General features: G+C 46.0%; 1 protein-coding gene across 2 annotated transcripts in view; it reads left to right on the top strand.

The window, feature by feature from the left end:
- tbcd (tubulin folding cofactor D) overlaps positions 1–17,445 on the top strand; it is a 115,147-nt gene that overhangs the window by 63,602 nt on the left and 34,100 nt on the right. For both annotated transcript variants that reach the window (XM_031894165.1, NM_001078911.1), the window contains 7 exon segments: positions 6,576–6,633; positions 7,995–8,024; positions 10,206–10,291; positions 10,511–10,591; positions 14,333–14,406; positions 16,548–16,665; positions 17,114–17,174. In XM_031894165.1, the coding sequence (XP_031750025.1) occupies positions 6,576–6,633; positions 7,995–8,024; positions 10,206–10,291; positions 10,511–10,591; positions 14,333–14,406; positions 16,548–16,665; positions 17,114–17,174 (508 nt within the window).

Raw genomic sequence — 17,445 nt, forward strand, 5'->3', positions numbered from 1 at the left:
ACTCTCCTGCGCGCTGGGAAACCGAGCTTATATCAAAAATCCCTGCCGTAAAGCAAGACAGAAATGCTGTACCGGGCATTGTGATCCCTCCAGTAAACCTGTTTCCAGGAAAGCTGCAGATAACATTGATAACCAGTGTCGGACTGGCCCACAGGGATACCAGGAAAACTCCCGGTGGGCCCATGGGTCGGTGGGCCCTCCTGCTTCTAGCCATTTGGCCTGTTTCATGGTCATTCCCTATTTCTGAACGGAAAGAGGAGAAATAGATGAACGAATAGATGCTAGCACGTAAATAAAAGAGACTGGGAGAGTAAAGAGTTTGGGCGAGAAAAGAAGGTATAATAATTTGGAGAGGGGGCCTATGGTCTAAGGTTTTCTGGTAGGGCCCTGGGGTCCCAGTCCGACGCTATTGATAATGCTTTCCTGCCATAAAGCAAATTGTACATGGTTCCTTGTATATAGTATTAAAGGGGTAGTTTACCTTCAATTAACTTTTAATATGTTGCGGACATTGATATTCTGAGACAGTTTGCAGTTGGTCTTATATTATTTTTGATGGTCTCTATTTGGCTCTCCATTTGGTATTTTAGCAGTTATCTGGTTGCCAGTGTATTATTTACCCTAGCAACCAGGCAGTGGTTTAGGGATGGGAATATGAATAGGGGAGGGGCCTGCATAGAAAAATAAGGAATAAAAAGTAACAATAACAATAAAACTGGAGCCTCACAGAGCGATAGTTGTTGGCTGCCGGGGTCAGTGACCCCCATTTGAAAGCTGCAAAGAGGCGGAAGTAGTGGTTATCAAATGTACAGAAATTCCCCCAAACTCTCCTCTGAGCTCTTTTATAAGTGGTACTTTGGTACTTTCCAGCTTTTTCTCTTGTGTTACATGTCAGCCATGGGCAGCGCTGTGTGACCAGAAAGCACCGGGTTTGAGTCTGATTGTTGGTTTTGGACATGGACCGCAATAGAAAGTAGTGCAGTTAACCCATATGTGGGCTCAGAATTACCGACGCCATCATTTTGGTACCGCGGCGATTGGTCGTTTAGTCGGCTGGGCAGGTTAGAGCAATTTGGTTGGATAAGGATATAATCTGTGCATGTATTGCATTGCATTGCAGGGAGTTGTGGGAAAGGCAGGCAGGCCGGGGCACGCCGTGCCGAGAGATTTCCCACGCTGCCTGAAACCAACTCTTCTCTACTGTTAGGAAATCCTTGTAAAGCAGTATCGCAGAAACTCCGGCAACAATAGCCCAGATCTGCAGGTACAAACGGCCGGATCCTGTTTGGATTTGCTGATAATCAAGCAGGGCACTCTGGGCTGTGCCAGCACTGGCACGGGCAATCCGACGCCCTCGTGTTCAACCTAACCTGCGTTTAAAGGTGCACAGGAGCCTGACATTCACTGGGTCCATCTGGCTTAATATAAGGATTTATTCTCAAAATATAACTGCCATGAATATACTGTAAAGTGAATCCTCATAGACCTGAACTGTATAAAAGAATTTAGCCTGAAGTCTTGTTCCCCTATATGGGCACAGAACCCCTCAGTGACTGCTAATATCCTTATCATTTACAGTAGGGGGTACAGTATCCCTTATAATACATGAGTGATACTCAGAGCTCCCTGTATAACTCAGCCTGCAGCCTTGTGCCTTTATATGGGGGGCACAGAACCCCTCAGTGACTGCTAATATCCTTATCATTTACAGTAGGGGGTACAGTATCCCTTATAATACATGAGTGATACTCAGAGCTCCCTGTATAACTCAGCCTGCAGCCTTGTGCCTTTATATGGGGGGCACAGAACCCCTCAGTGACTGCTAATATCCTTATCATTTACAGTAGGGGGTACATTATCCCTTATAATACATGAGTGATACTCAGAGTTCCCTGTATAACTCAGCCTGCAGCCTTGTGCCTTTATATGGGGGGCACAGAACCCCTCAGTGACTGCTAATATCCTTATCATTTACAGTAGGGGGTACACTATCCCTTATAATACATGAGTGATACTCAGAGTTCCCTGTATAACTCAGCCTGCAGCCTTGTGCCTTTATATGGGCACAGAACCCCTCAGTGACTGCTAATATCCTTATCATTTACAGTAGGGGGTACATTATCCCGTATAATACAGGAGTGATACTCAGAGTTCCCTGTATAACTCAGCCTGCAGCCTTGTGCCTTTATATGGGCACAGAACCCCTCAGTGACTGCTAATATCCTTATCATTTACAGTAGGGGGTACATTACCCCCTATAATACATGAGTGATACTCAGAGTTCCCTGTATAACTCAGCCTGCAGTCTTGTGCCTTTATATGGGGGGCACAGAACCCCTCAGTGACTGCTAATATCCTTATCATTTACAGTAGGGGGTACATTATCCCGTATAATACAGGAGTGATACTCAGAGTTCCCAGTATATTTCAGTGTAGGGTTGGCTGGGGGCTCAGAGCGCAGGGCTGTAGGAGAGCCGAGCTGTTGCCGAGTCCCTTTGTGCACAAAGCACGTTCCTGTACAATAGAGAATAGTGGCTGCGTTTGTGGTTAGAACATAATATAATGGATCTGTTGAAGTCGGATCCGTTTTGCTTTGGCTCTTGTGCAAAGCAGCAAACACTGCCTTGGGCTAAAACAGGTGAAAGGAGCTTCTCACCTGTTACTCTTCTGACTACGGTGGGCAGAGACGGCATCCTCCATATATATATATATATAAAGGGAAAGTTAACTGTAATAGTGCCTTGTAGATGGAATTTACCTAAGCAGCATTACAGTTGGTCATTTGTATTCTAGCAGCCTAGAATTGTGGGAGGTGCAGTTCAGCAATAGGTAATAATGGCAGCCTGAGGCAAGTAGCTTTCTGTGTGCGGGGCAAATAGGAGCTGCTGAACAAAGGCGTTTGTGTACATTGCCATTAACTCATCCCAAGCTTTGTACCTCCGTTTCACCTTCACAGTTCTGCTATTTGATTTATTGACATCGTCGCCAGTGCAGTTGCCTGTAGGGAAAATATCCCTTTATTTCCTTATAAACGCTTGGGAAACCAGAACGGCACAGAGGCGCAGCTCCCAGGAAACTGTATTTGGGGTGAGGGATATCTGTGGGTGCAGGGGAGTGTACTGAACTAATGCAATGAACCCTAATCTGCTTATTCAGATTTGCACACAATCGCCAGTTACATGATCCATGACGGTAAAGCCAACTTCTTTAGGCAGCAATTTAAAGGTCAAGTAAGAACTTAAAGCATTAAAGGACAATGCCACTGCCCCATGGCCCTTTGACTGACTTATAGTCCCCCCCATTTCATTTCCACTTACCTTTCTGACCCACTGTGCATTAGCTTGCTTGGCTGATTTGAGAGGAATGCTTCATTTGCCATATGATATAGTGAGGGTAATAATAACGTAATAACTTGCGATGATTGTGTCCAGTAACCCATAGCAACCACTAAGCAAATAACATTTACTAGTCATCTTCTGACTGGTTGCTATGGGCTATTAGACCCAGCACAAACTTTTGTGTCTGTTATAACATCACCTTGGTAAGGCTTTAGCCTCAGCTCAGTAAAATAGTAAGGTTTCTGCTCAATCCAAATGTTGCACAGAGCGCTGGGGTTGGGCCCAATTCTAGCTTTGGCCTCAGCTCAGTAAAATAGTAAGGATTCTGCTCAATCCAAATGTTGCACAGAGCGCTGGGGTTGGGCCCAATTCTAGCTTTGGCCTCAGCTCAGTAAAATAGTAAGGATTCTGCTCAATCCAAATGTTGCACAGAGCGCTGGGGTTGGGCCCAATTCTAGCTTTAGCCTCAGCTCAGTAAAATAGTAAGGATTCTGCTATATCCAAATGTTGCACAGAGCGCTGGGGTTGGGCCCAATTCTAGCTTTGGCCTCAGCTCAGTAAAATAGTAAGGTTTCTGCTCAATCCAAATGTTGCACAGAGCGCTGGGGTTGGGCCCAATTCTAGCTTTGGCCTCAGCTCAGTAAAATAGTAAGGATTCTGCTATATCCAAATGTTGCACAGAGCGCTGGGGTTGGGCCCAATTCTAGCTTTGGCCTCAGCTCAGTAAAATAGTAAGGTTTCTGCTCAATCCAAATGTTGCACAGAGCACTGGGGTTGGGCCCAATTCTAGCTTTGGCCTCAGCTCAGTAAAATAGTAAGGATTTTGCTATATCCACAGAGCGCTGGGGTTGGGCCCAACTGACCTGACCAGAGGGGCATCACATTGGGCATCTCTAGTGTATCTAATAAAGTATATTCTTTATACATGGCAGTTATGCTGTATCCATATTGCAGTTCAGGGGCCGGAAGGCTTCCCATCCCAGTGCCATAGGGTGCAGCTGCCAGTATATAGTAGCCAAACCGCTTGGCATTAGTGTTGGGCAAGCTCACCCATGCCAAGGGAACATTTCCTCATACCTACATCTATTGCTCCAGGTATCCGTCCCCAAGCAAACTTGTAATTAAACGCTCAGTTATGCAAACTGCTCTCTCTGAAGCCTCCGGTTGCTATAACATGGAGCCAAGCTTGTAAACAGACTGCCAGAGAGGTGCCCTGGGGGGTAACAGAATCAGTAGGTTTCAGCGTGGCCTGATCATACTACCCCCGGGCTAACTCTTCCTTACCCTGCCTGCTTGGGTACAGCTGGGGTTTGCCTGGCTAGGGGGGTAAAATATAATAACTGGGCAGAAACCTGTGTATCAGAGTGGCTCATCATGCTGCCTTCTGGGCTACCAGTCCTGTGTGTGTCCAGCTGTAATTGGGCCTGGGGGGAGGTAACAGAATCACCAGAAACTTTTGTGGCCTTGGTATTTCCCTCGCCTTCCATGGTGCCCTATAACCTGTGCCAAATGCAGTCAGGGCACAGAGGGGCACCTTAGTAGTTCCTTTATTTCTGTAAATGGCACAGCGTTTCCAGTTGCCTCACTAATGGAATCCACAGCCTCTGTGGCTAATTAGCAATTCATTTACACGCGCAGCGCATGTCTGCATAGAAACCAGTGCAGCCCAAAGCATCTAAATATCCAATGAGCACAATATGGATTGAGAATGTGCCCCGGTTTCGTTTGAGCTGCACAGAAGGCGAGTCGGACCTGCAGGTGGGATATTGGGTTGCTAATTAGCTTGATGACATAGGGGTTTCCTATTCAGTCACTAATTGTTTCCCATTCACTGGTAAATTTGTTGCATTGTAGAACCTTGCTGTGCCGTAAGGGCAGGCCCGGTCTTGTTCCTTGGCATGTAGTACAGGTAGCTGTGAGGCTCATTTGGGTCAGCCCAATATTCCGGATGTGTGTTACTTGTATATTTATGTTTCTTTCAAACCCCAACCTAGGCCCGGGCTGGCAATCTGTGGGTACTGGGAATGCCAGAGGGGCTGCTGTAAGGTGCCATAGACAGTGGGGGGGCCTCTGTACTGGAAATGCCACGGCCAATTTTGACTTCCAGTGGTGGCCTGCCCCAGCCAGCATTAATTAAGCATCTATGGTGGCCCAACTTGGAACCCCCAGCTGTTGTCTTTTAGAATCTGAGTTGCCACAGCCAGGGGCAGGTCTGGACTTGGATTCAAAATAGGCCCAATAAATAGTGACTGCCTATGGCACCTTACAGCAGCCCCCCCTGGCATTCCCAGTACCCAGAGGCACAAACAGCCCCCCCAGCCCAATAAATAGTGACTGTCTGTGGCACCTTACAGCCCCCCTGGCATTCCCAGTACCCAGAGGCACAAACAGCCCCCCCAGCCCAATAAATAGTGACTGTCTGTGGCACCTTACAGCCCCCCTGGCATTCCCAGTACCCAGAGGCACAAACAGCCCCCCAGCCCAATAAATAGTGACTGTCTGTGGCACCTTACAGCCCCCCTGGCATTCCCAGTACCCAGAGGCACAAACAGCCCCCCCCCAGCCCAATAAATAGTGACTGTCTGTGGCACCTTACAGCCCCCTGGCATTCCCAGTACCCAGAGGCACAAAGAGCCCCCCCCCCAGCCCAATAAATAGTGACTGTCTATGGCATCTTACAGCAGCCCCCCTGGCATTCCCAGTACCCAGAGGTACAAACAGCCCCCCCAGCCCAATAAATAGTGACTGTCTGTGGCACCTTACAGCCCCCCTGGCATTCCCAGTACCCAGAGGCACAAACAGCCCCCCCAGCCCAATAAATAGTGACTGCCTATGGCACCTTACAGCAGCCCCACAGATTGCCAGTCCGGGCCTGGGCTCTGGGACTCCAAACCAGAATCCTATTAGCTTCGGCTGTACCCTAAAGGTACTAATCCCCCACTTGGATCTCCCCAACCATTATCTCTTTAGAACTTGAATTGCCCCAGTCTGGAACCATTATCTATTTAGCCTCTGCTGTACCCCAACACATAGAGCATTTATCTCAATAGCCTCCACTATAACCAATGGCTCTGAGTCCCCCAACTTCTCATTGGCCTCGAAGGCATGGAGCCCCTAAACTGAGTCTGTTTCGCCTCGGCTCTAGTTCCAGAGTTTGATTGCCCCAATCTATCATTAAACGCACACACAGATGATCATACAGTTGATAAGAAAGTAACTGAATGTTTTATTTTGCAGTGCTTTGGTGATTGCCGCAGTGTTCGACCGAGATGTGAATTGTAGGAGAGCAGCCTCTGTAAGTGACCCCCACACATTGCACAACTGGGGAACCCCAATTCCCCACACAGAATCCACACAATTCAGCATATTAACCTGCCTTAGGGGCTTGTGGGAGATAGTTAACCCACACAAGATGCCTGTGGGTATTGCGACAGGTGACAGGTTTATTTATAATGATAACAATAAGTTACTGTATTGGGGCTTGGAAGGCAAACACAGCAGCAGGGAGTATATTTCATATTTAAACCAAACAAGCACATATAAAGTGTATTTGCCTTTAAATGAATCTGTACTGGGCCGTGTGTAACTCTATAGCCGGTGTTGTAATCATAGCTCCAGGCTAACATTACAGGCTCTGCTACTTCTGGGTTTCACCCTTAGTGGCACAGTGTGCAGAATGTGCTTATCTGTTCTGCGAGCAACATGCCCTGTTTATATGCCGAGTATCCCCCGTATCCATTGTGTGGCCCCCGGGCTGATCCAGCCTTCTGCCCCTGTGCTAACAACTGGGTCACCATAGAGGCCCATGAATGCCAACTGCCCCAACAGTGCCCCTGCCACATAACTATACAAATGCCAACTGCCCCCATTGACTATGGCATTAGTAACCCCCTGGTCTTATGACTGTATAAATGCTGACTGCCCCAAGAGGGGGCACATAGTCACATGACTATAAATGCTGACTGCCCCCCCCAACAGGTTATTTGTTACATCGTTTATGGGTACAGAGGGATTTAATGCCCAGTGTAGTTGGCAGGCATTACCAGCAGTACTGTGTCTCTTTGCCAGCTGGGCTGTGGGGTAATTACCGAGGAAGCAGACCCCCCTGTCTTTAAGGCCCAGGGGGACAAGGGGCCCGGCAGGGGTCTGATTTCTTGGTAGGAACCATTGATTATGTGCGTGGGGGGGGGGGGGTTGTGGGTAACCTGAAATTATGCTCCCATCGCGGGTAACCTGGGATTAGGTTCAGAGGGGGTCCCAGAGGGTCCCCAAGTAGCAGTCGGGGTACATATTTATGTAAACAACAATAGGCGGTTGATAGAAGCCTTATTATTTGCAGTCACTTCCCTATAGAAAACTGTCAATCCAACCATCATTGTGTTTGGGCAGCCGCCGCCGCCAGCGCCTTCATGCTCTCCCCGCCACACCCAGCTCTAACGCACCGCCATGTGACACGCCGCCCCAGAAGGATGTAGCAAGGGCAGAGACAGAAAAAAAACCCCTCGGGGCCTGGTTCCGCAAACAATGCACACTTTATTCCAGAATGTAAAGCCATGGGTCATTTCTACTGCAGCCTGTTTGTTTGCCATTCATCTGCTGGTATTTGGTTATATTCAGCCTTCTCATTTTCCATTGTTTGCTCTCTCTCTCCTTCAGGCAGCCTTCCAGGAGAATGTGGGGAGACAGGTACGGTAACATTTAGTGTGCTTAACCTCACAACTGCTTCTGCTGCCTTCTATAGCACTGCTAAGTATCTCTGGGTAATATAGTGCTGGCACTGCAGCCAGGGATTCTGGGTAATCACAAGCCTTTGCCTAAAATTACACTGTGTAGAGATGGCCCTACAGCCAGGGATTCTGGGTAATCACAAGCCTTTGCATAAAATTACACTGTGCAGAGCTGGCACTGCAGCCAGGGATTCTGGGTAATCACAAGCCTTTGCATTACACTGTGTAGAGATGTGTAGAGATGGCACTGCAGCCAGGGATTCTGGGTAATCACATGCCTTTGCCTAAAATTACACTGCGTAGAGATGGCCCTACAGCCAGGGATTCTGGGTAATCACATGCCTTTGCCTAAAATTACACTGCGTAGAGATGGCCCTACAGCCAGGGATTCTGGGTAATCACAAGCCTTTGCCTAAAATTACACTGTGTAGAGATGGCCCTACAGCCAGGGATTCTGGGTAATCACAAGCCTTTGCATAAAATTACACTGTGTAGAGATGGCACTGCAGCCAGGGATTCTGGGTAATCACATGCCTTTGCATAAAATTACACTGTGTAGAGCTGGCACTGCAGCCAGGGATTCTGGTTAATCACAAGCCTTTGCATAAAATTACACTGTGTAGAGCTGGCACTGCAGCCAGGGATTCTGGGTAATCACAAGCCTTTGCATAAAATTACACTGTGTAGAGCTGGCACTGCAGCCAGGGATTCTGGTTAATCACAAGCCTTTGCATAAAATTACACTGTGTAGAGCTGGCACTGCAGCCAGGGATTCTGGGTAATCACATGCCTTTGCCTAGAATTACACTGTGTAGAGCTGGCACTGCAGCCAGGGATTCTGGGTAATCACATGCCTTTGCATAAAATTACACTGTGTAGAGATGGCACTGCAGCCAGGGATTCTGGGTAATCACATGCCTTTGCATAAAATTACACTGTGTAGAGCTGGCACTGCAGCCAGGGATTCTGGGTAATCACAAGCCTTTGCATAAAATTACACTGTGTAGAGATGGCCCTACAGCCAGGGATTCTGGGTAATCACAAGCCTTTGCATAAAATTACACTGTGTAGAGATGGCCCTACAGCCAGGGATTCTGGGTAATCAAATGCCTTTGCCTAGAATTACACTGTGTAGAGCTGGCACTGCAGCCAGGGATTCTGGGTAATCAAATGCCTTTGCCTAAAATTACACTGTGTAGAGCTGGCACTGCAGCCAGGGATTCTGGGTAGCCAGGGATTCTGGGTAATCACATGCCTTTGCATAAAATTACACTGTGTAGAGCTGGCACTGCAGCCAGGGATTCTGGGTAATCACAAGCCTTTGCATAAAATTACACTGCGTAGAGCTGGCACTGCAGCCAGGGATTCTGGGTAATCACAAGCCTTTGCATAAAATTACACTGCATAGAGATGGCCCTACAGCCAGGGATTCTGGGTAATCACATGCCTTTGCCTAAAATTACACTGTGTAGAGCTGGCACTGCAGCCAGGGATTCTGGGTAATCACATGCCTTTGCCTAAAATTACACTGTGTAGAGCTGGCACTGCAGCCAGGGATTCTGGGTAATCACATGCCTTTGCCTAAAATTACACTGTGTAGAGCTGGCACTGCAGCCAGGGATTCTGGGTAATCACATGCCTTTGCCTGAAATTATAGTTTTTAGAGCTGGCACTGCAGCCAGGGATTCTGGGTAATCACATTCCTTTGCCTGAAATTACACTGCGTAGAGCTGGCCCTCTAGCCAAGGATTCTGGGTAATTCCATGTCACAGATTTTTTTTGTATTTTCACCTAAAAAGCATGCGGCATACAGAGTTAATACTTTATCAAGGAATCCTGGGTAATCCCATGCTGCAAGGAACTGTGGGTAATCAGCATTCATCCGAGATACTGCTGCAGGTATTTGTTCCCTAGCGTTGGGACAATATCCCCAGGATTCCTCCTTTTGCTTATACCAACAAACAATACAGACAGTTACTCTTTCCTTATCTCGTTCTAAAGCCTAAACCCCAGGCAAACTGTTTCACAGGCCTGTACGTATACAGGAGCAAGGGATTCTGGGTAGGCCCCTTCCCATTGCATGTACGGTACAACTGGCCTCTCCTGGATTCAAATATTTCTCATTTTGTCATTCCCACAGGGCACTTTCCCCCACGGCATCGACATCTTAACCACGGCAGATTATTTTGCAGTTGGGAACCGTGCAAACTGTTACCTGAACATAAGGTATTCTGTACTATTGCTTCTATTCACATATCCTCATTGCTGTGTGTGTGTGTGTGGCCAGTCAGTGTTCTGGATAAGCATTAATGGACTTTTTGAAGTTTAGCTGTTGGGGGGTTCTGGGAGATGTAGTCCCAGCTGGAGTAACAAAGTTTGCTTGTCTGTGACCTATTTCCTCTTCTCAGACTTTACCCCCTCTTCATTTGTCCTTTCTCTCGGCAGTGTGTTTGTGGCTGGCTTTCCGGAATACACCAAACCAATGATCGATCACTTAGTGGAAATGAAGATTAACCACTGGGATGGGTAAGTAGAACAGTACCCGGTGTATTGGAATGGAGAGGTAATAATAAAACAGTACCTGTACTTGATCCCAACTAAGATATAATTACCCCTTATTGGGGCAGAACAGCCCTATTGGGTTTATTTAATGGTTAAATGATTCCCTTTTCTCTGTAATAATAAAACAGTACCTGTACTTGATCCCAACTAAGATATAATTACCCCTTATTGGGGCAGAACAGCCCTATTGGGTTTATTTAATGGTTAAATGATTCCCTTTTCTCTGTAATAATAAAACAGTACCTGTACTTGATCCCAACTAAGATATAATTACCCCTTATTGGGGGCAGAACAGCCCTATTGGGTTTATTTCATGGTTAAATGATTCCCTTTTCTCTGTAATAATAAAACAGTACCTGTACTTGATCCCAACTAAGATATAATTACCCCTTATTGGGGGCAGAACAGCCCTATTGGGTTTATTTAATGGTTAAATGATTCCCTTTTCTCTGTAATAATAAAACAGTACCTGTACTTGATCCCAACTAAGATATAATTACCCCTTATTGGGGGCAGAACAGCCCTATTGGTTTATTTAATGGTTAAATGATTCCCTTTTCTCTGTAATAATAAAAACAGTACCTGTACTTGATCCCAACTAAGATATAATTACCCCTTATTGGGGCAGAACAGCCCTATTGGGTTTATTTAATGGTTAAATGATTCCCTTTTCTCTGTAATAATAAAACAGTACCTGTACTTGATCCCAACTAAGATATAATTACCCCTTATTGGGGCAGAACAGCCCTATTGGGTTTATTTAATGGTTACATTATTCCCTTTTCTCTGTAATAATAAAACAGTACCTGTACTTGATCCCAACTAAGATATAATTACCCCTTATTGGGGCAGAACAGTCCTATTGGGTTTATTTAATGGTTAAATGATTCCTTTTCTCTGTAATAATAAACAGTACCTTGTGCTTGATCCCAACTAAGATATAATTACCCTTATTGGGGCAGAACAGCCCTATTGGGTTTATTTAATGGTTAAATGATTCCCTTTCTCTGTAATAATAAAACAGTACCTGTATTTGATCCCAACTAAGATATAATTACCCCTTATTGGGGCAGAACAGCCCTATTTGGTTTATTTAATGGTTAAATGATTCCATTTTCTCTGTAATAATAAAACAGTACCTGTACTTGATCCCAACTAAGATATAATTACCCCTTATTGGGGCAGAACAGCCCTATTGGGTTTATTTCATGGTTAAATGATTCCCTTTTCTCTGTAATAATAAAACAGTACCTGTACTTGATCCCAACTAAGATATAATTACCCCTTATTGGGGCAGAACAGCCCTATTGGGTTTATTTCATGGTTAAATGATTCCCTTTTCTCTGTAATAATAAAACAGTACCTGTACTTGATCCCAACTAAGATATAATTATTCCTTATTGGGGGCAGCCATTTATTGCATGGGGTTCTGTCCCCCAGACATCCGGACCAGCACCTCATCAGACACATTGTGCTCGGTGTATTCTATACACAGCCTGTAAGTAGGGTGTAGCAGACAAGAGGTGAAGGGGACGTATGTAGCAGGACACTGTGTGTGACATAAACACAGTACTGTTTGCACACAGCGGCCTGTTTACTGAATGCCATTTTTCTGTCTCCGGGGCGCATGTTTTCAAACAACCTCCAGGAACTCAGCTTTCATGTGTTTGGTTGCACCTGGGAGCTTGATGTTTGTGTCAACAGTCTACTGGGCAGCTTCAAAGTCTGGCCTGAGAAGGGGATCCCTGCAGCCAGCAGCAGCCCATGGCCGTTCCCCTTACCCCAAACACCTCTCTGCCTCACCTGGCTGCTTTGCACTGGGCTGTGTTTACACTGCAGACAAACAGAGGAACTTATTGCTGCAACAGGAAGCAAGGCCTCAGCCAAGAAGGAAGACAGTTGAGTTTTCAGTATCAGTTAAGCTTAGACCACAGACTGACCATATTAATGTGCTATTTGTTTAAGTTTTGAGTTGTCTGAAGTTAAGGGCCCCCCAAAGTGAAGGGTCTGGGGCAGAGCACCTGGGTCAGGATGAACACATGGGGAGGGTTTATAACTAAGTAGACATGTAGGGAGGGCTCCTCAGATATCTGTTAAATCGTATACAACTAGAAGAGTAGAAGGGTAGAATATTGGGCCCCCATACAGGCTGTATCTTTATTTGATTTGGCCACCAACGTCCTGGGCTAAATCGGAAAGATCCGGGGATCGTAATAAGAGCCAAAGGGGGGACCAGTTCTGGAGAGGACTACATCATTAAACCAATGGTTTCCTTGTCCAATGAAATTTTAGTCCTGCCTGATACAAATCAGGGCAATTTGTGGCCATATATGAGTTGGCAGCCTGTTGGGAATGCCCCATATAGGGGCAATTATCTGCCAGCTTGAGGGGCTGAGCCAGCAGATCATATCAGGCTACGTTTGACCAGCTTTAGTTGGCCCAGCTTTTCTCTAAAGCTGGCCATACACGCACCGATGTTACAAAACGTTGTTTCATACGATATTCGGTGCGTGTATGGCGGCTTGACGAGGCCACCAATATCGCAAAAGGCTGTGGATATCGGCCAGGGCTGAATCGGCAGAAGGAGGTATCATTTCTATTGTTTCTACCCCCATATCTGACGATTCTGCCCTGAATCATCAGTGGGGGGTGGGAACGATTCTTGAAAGAAGATCGAAATTGCTACGTGTATGGCCACCTGAACTCTGGCTTCACTGCAGGTCCAGACTCGGATTTAAAATAGGAGGCCCATACAGCCCCCAAGAACCCTTCCTGAAGGGGGCCATACACGGGCCAATTCTAGCAGCCCTTAGACCGATTCGGCAGCTAATCGGCCTGTGTATGGGCACTAACGACGGGCCTGCCCGACCGATATCCGGACGAAAATCGACCAGATATCGGGCAGGTTAAAAGATTTCGTTGGATCGGTGGGCCGCATTGGCTCGTTGATGAAGTCCCTGAACCGACTGCGCCTATTACTGTCGCATGAATTCGATTGTTTGGCCCCAGGGCAAACGACCAAATTAGCCTGAATTCACCCAATATCGCCCACCATAGGCTGCCAAGCTAGCGGATCTTAACATGTGTGACCACCTTTAGTTGGAAAACTTTGTATAGCAGATAAACCTTTGAGAGGTGCAGTTCAGCAGTAGTTCTGAGGGAACATTACCCAGTCAATAACCCAGTGTCCTAGGGGTATCAGCTACTTATTGCTGTACAGACCCAGTTTGGTACAGACCCTTAAATCTGCACTCTGGCTGTGAGGAGGGATTTGGATTGGTTAATGGTGACTTGACAAAAGTATTAGGGTGAAGACAAGTAGCTACTTGTATCAGCTGCCATAGACAATACTGAGAATTGCCTCTTCTAAAGCACATGTAGAGACAATTATCAGTAAATGATCTGCATTGTCTGTTTGATTAGCTGTGACAAGTAGCTGCTACTAGTAGCTCCATGTGTCTTCACCTTTATACAGGCTGCATCTAAAAATAGGTACGTCCATGCACAGGTAGGGATGCACCAAATCCAAAATGAACAGATGCGGCCGAGTACTGGATCCCCCACAATACATGGAATCCAAAACCTCATTTGTATATTCAAATATTGCTTTCCATAATGAGACCAGGGTTGGTACCAGTGTTTTCCCTGGGCTACATTCCCATAGTTCATTTCAAAAAGTGTGACTTATTCTTATCCTCTTTACAGAGTTGTACGAGAGCTGTCGACAAAGGCCCTACACAACCTCACCCCCACGGCCCCCCAGTATATGACAGAGACAGGTGAGTACCTGGAGGAAGAGCACCTAGACCCGGGGTGGGAGAACATTCATTTTCTGCACAAAGAGTTCCCTGGTCTGGAACATGAAACAGCAGCGCCCTGTGCTGCACAATGAGCAACATGACTAAAGCTGGCCAATCACGCACCGATGATATTGTACTAAACCTCGCTTTGTACGATATTCGGTGCGTGTATGGCAAATTGGCGAGGCAATATCGCAGGAGGCTGCTGATATCGGTCGACTCGCCGATCGGGCAGCCTTCAGGGCTGATTCGGCAGAAGGAGGTAGAAATCCTATTGTTTCTATATGTGACGATTCAGCCCTGAACATCTGTGGAGGGTGGGAAAATCGCCACGGGTGTGGCCACCTTAAGGTATTGGGTTTGATTCCGACCAAGGCATCATTATGGAGGCTGTGTGTGTGGCTGCCTCAGTTCCCGTAGCTGATATCTACAGTGGTGTGAAAAACTATTTAAACTTCCTGATTTCTTATTCTTTTGCATGTTTGTCACACAAAATGTTTCTGCTCATCAAACACATTTAACTATTAGTCAAAGATAACACAAGTAAACACAAAATGCAGTTTTTAAATGAGGGTTTTTATTATTTAGGGAGAAAAAAAATCCAAACCTACATGGCCCTGTGTGAAAAAGTAATTGCCCCCTGAACCTAATAACTGGTTGGGCCACCCTTAGCAGCAATAACTGCAATCAAGCGTTTGCGATAACTTGCAACGAGTCTTTTACAGCGCTCTGGAGGAATTTTGGCCCACTCATCTTTGCAGAATTGTTGTAATTCAGCTTTATTTGAGGGTTTTCTAGCATGAACCGCCTTTTTAAGGTCATGCCACAACATCTCAATAGGATTCAGGTCAGGACTTTGACTAGGCCACTCCAAAGTCTTCATTTTGTTTTTCTTCAGCCATTCAGAGGTGGATTTGCTGGTGTGTTTTGGGTCATTGTCCTGCTGCAGCACCCAAGATCGCTTCAGCTTGAGTTGACGAACAGATGGCCGGACATTCTCCTTCAGGATTTTTTGGTAGACAGTAGAATTCATGGTTCCATCTATCACAGCAAGCCTTCCAGGTCCTGAAGCAGCAAAACAACCCCAGACCATCACACTACCGCCACCATATTTTACTGTTGGTATGATGTTCTTTTTCTGAAATGCTGTGTTACTTTTACGCCAGATATAACGGGACACGCACCTTCCAAAAAGTTCAACTTTTGTCTCGTCGGTCCACAAGGTATTTTCCCAAAAGTCTTGGCAATCATTGAGATGTTTTTTAGCAAAATTGAGACGAGCCATAATGTTCTTTTTGCTTAAAAGTGGTTTGCGCCTTGGAAATCTGCCATGCAGGCCGTTTTTGCCCAGTCTCTTTCTTATGGTGGAGTCGTGAACACTGACCTTAATTGAGGCAAGTGAGGCCTGCAGTTCTTTAGATGTTGTCCTGGGGTCTTTTGTGGCCTCTCGGATGAGTTGTCTCTGCGCTCTTGGGGTAATTTTGGTCGGCCGGCCACTCCTGGGAAGGTTCACCACTGTTCCATGTTTTTGCCATTTGTGGATAATGGCTCTCACTGTGGTTCGCTGGAGTTCCAAAGCTTTAGAAATGGCTTTATAACCTTTACCAGACTGATAGATCTCAATTACTTTTGTTCTCATTTGTTCCTGAATTTCTTTGGATCTTGGCATGATGTCTAGCTTTTGAGGTGCTTTTGGGCTACTTCTCTGTGTCAGGTAGCTCCTATTTAAGTGATTTCTTGATTGAAACAGGTGTGGCAGTAATCAGGCCTGGGGGTGACTACAGAAATTGATATTGAAATTGAAAATTTAAATTGATAAACCACAGTAAAGTTATTTTTTAACAAGGGGGGCAATCACTTTTTCACACAGGGCCATGTAGATTTGGAGTTTTTTTTCTCCCTTAATAATGTAAACCTTCATTAAAAAACTGCATTTTGTGTTCAATTATGTTATCTTTGACTAATAGTTAACGGTTTTTGATGAGCAGAAACATTTAAGTGTGACAAACATGCAAAAGAATAAGAAATCAGGAAGGGGGCAAATAGTTTTTCACACCACTGTATATGGTGAGCAAAGAGATCCTGTTATAGACACATGATTGTAGCTTTTTATTTCCTAGTTTTGCCGCGCCTACTCCCTCTGGCCATCGGAACGGACTTACACACGCGCCACGGGGCCATCTTAGCCTGTGCGGAAATCACCCATGCCGTGTACAAACTGTCGGCTCAGTGCAACAGGTAAACTGCTGGGGGATTATCATGTCTGCACAGCACTTTAACGGCTTTATGGGTTGATTGCTTGCTGCCAGTCCATACGTCAGCCCTCTTGTCTTATTATGACTTCAAGCACCTCAACAAATAGATCCGTGCCCCACAGATATAATGTCCTTTGGGTAATCCCACTACCCCCCTAATAATGAGACAATAATAATGCCCTTCAGTAAATATCCCACAGGGCCCCTTGTTCATCTGACAAGAGATCAGGAGTTACGATCGCTCCGACACATGCTCACCGAGATTAAATCTGTGTTTTGGGACAACACGAGGCTTGCTGTCTGAGTATTTACACACCAAGCAGCCCTTTCCCTTTGGGGGAGTTTATAGGCATTATTTATATATAAAGATAAAGGCACAAGGCACTGGGTCCCTTTACTGATCTCTAATCACTGTTTGATTGTATTTACAGGCCGCTTTCTGATTATCTGAACAATGAAACGCTGGCAGGACTCGCAGCCATTCACCCGAAAGTGAGTAAATATTGACACCTTTGCATATCAATTGGTGGGCAGCAGGCAGCCGAGACCCAAGAACTTCTAGAGGCACATAAAGTGCTCCTACATTTGCATCATCGCCCTGAGCAATGAAACCCAAGTGGATCATATCTGTCTTTCATAAAGCGGAAGTTCAACACGCTTCTAAAGGTGGCTATACACGTTAAGATATCCCCACCTACAGGTGGGCGATATCGGGTGAATTAAGGTACCATACACGGGCCGATTCTAGCTGCCGATATGGGTC

Source organism: Xenopus tropicalis, chromosome 10 (assembly GCF_000004195.4).
Source record: "Xenopus tropicalis strain Nigerian chromosome 10, UCB_Xtro_10.0, whole genome shotgun sequence".
NCBI classification, from domain to species: Eukaryota; Metazoa; Chordata; class Amphibia; order Anura; family Pipidae; genus Xenopus; species Xenopus tropicalis.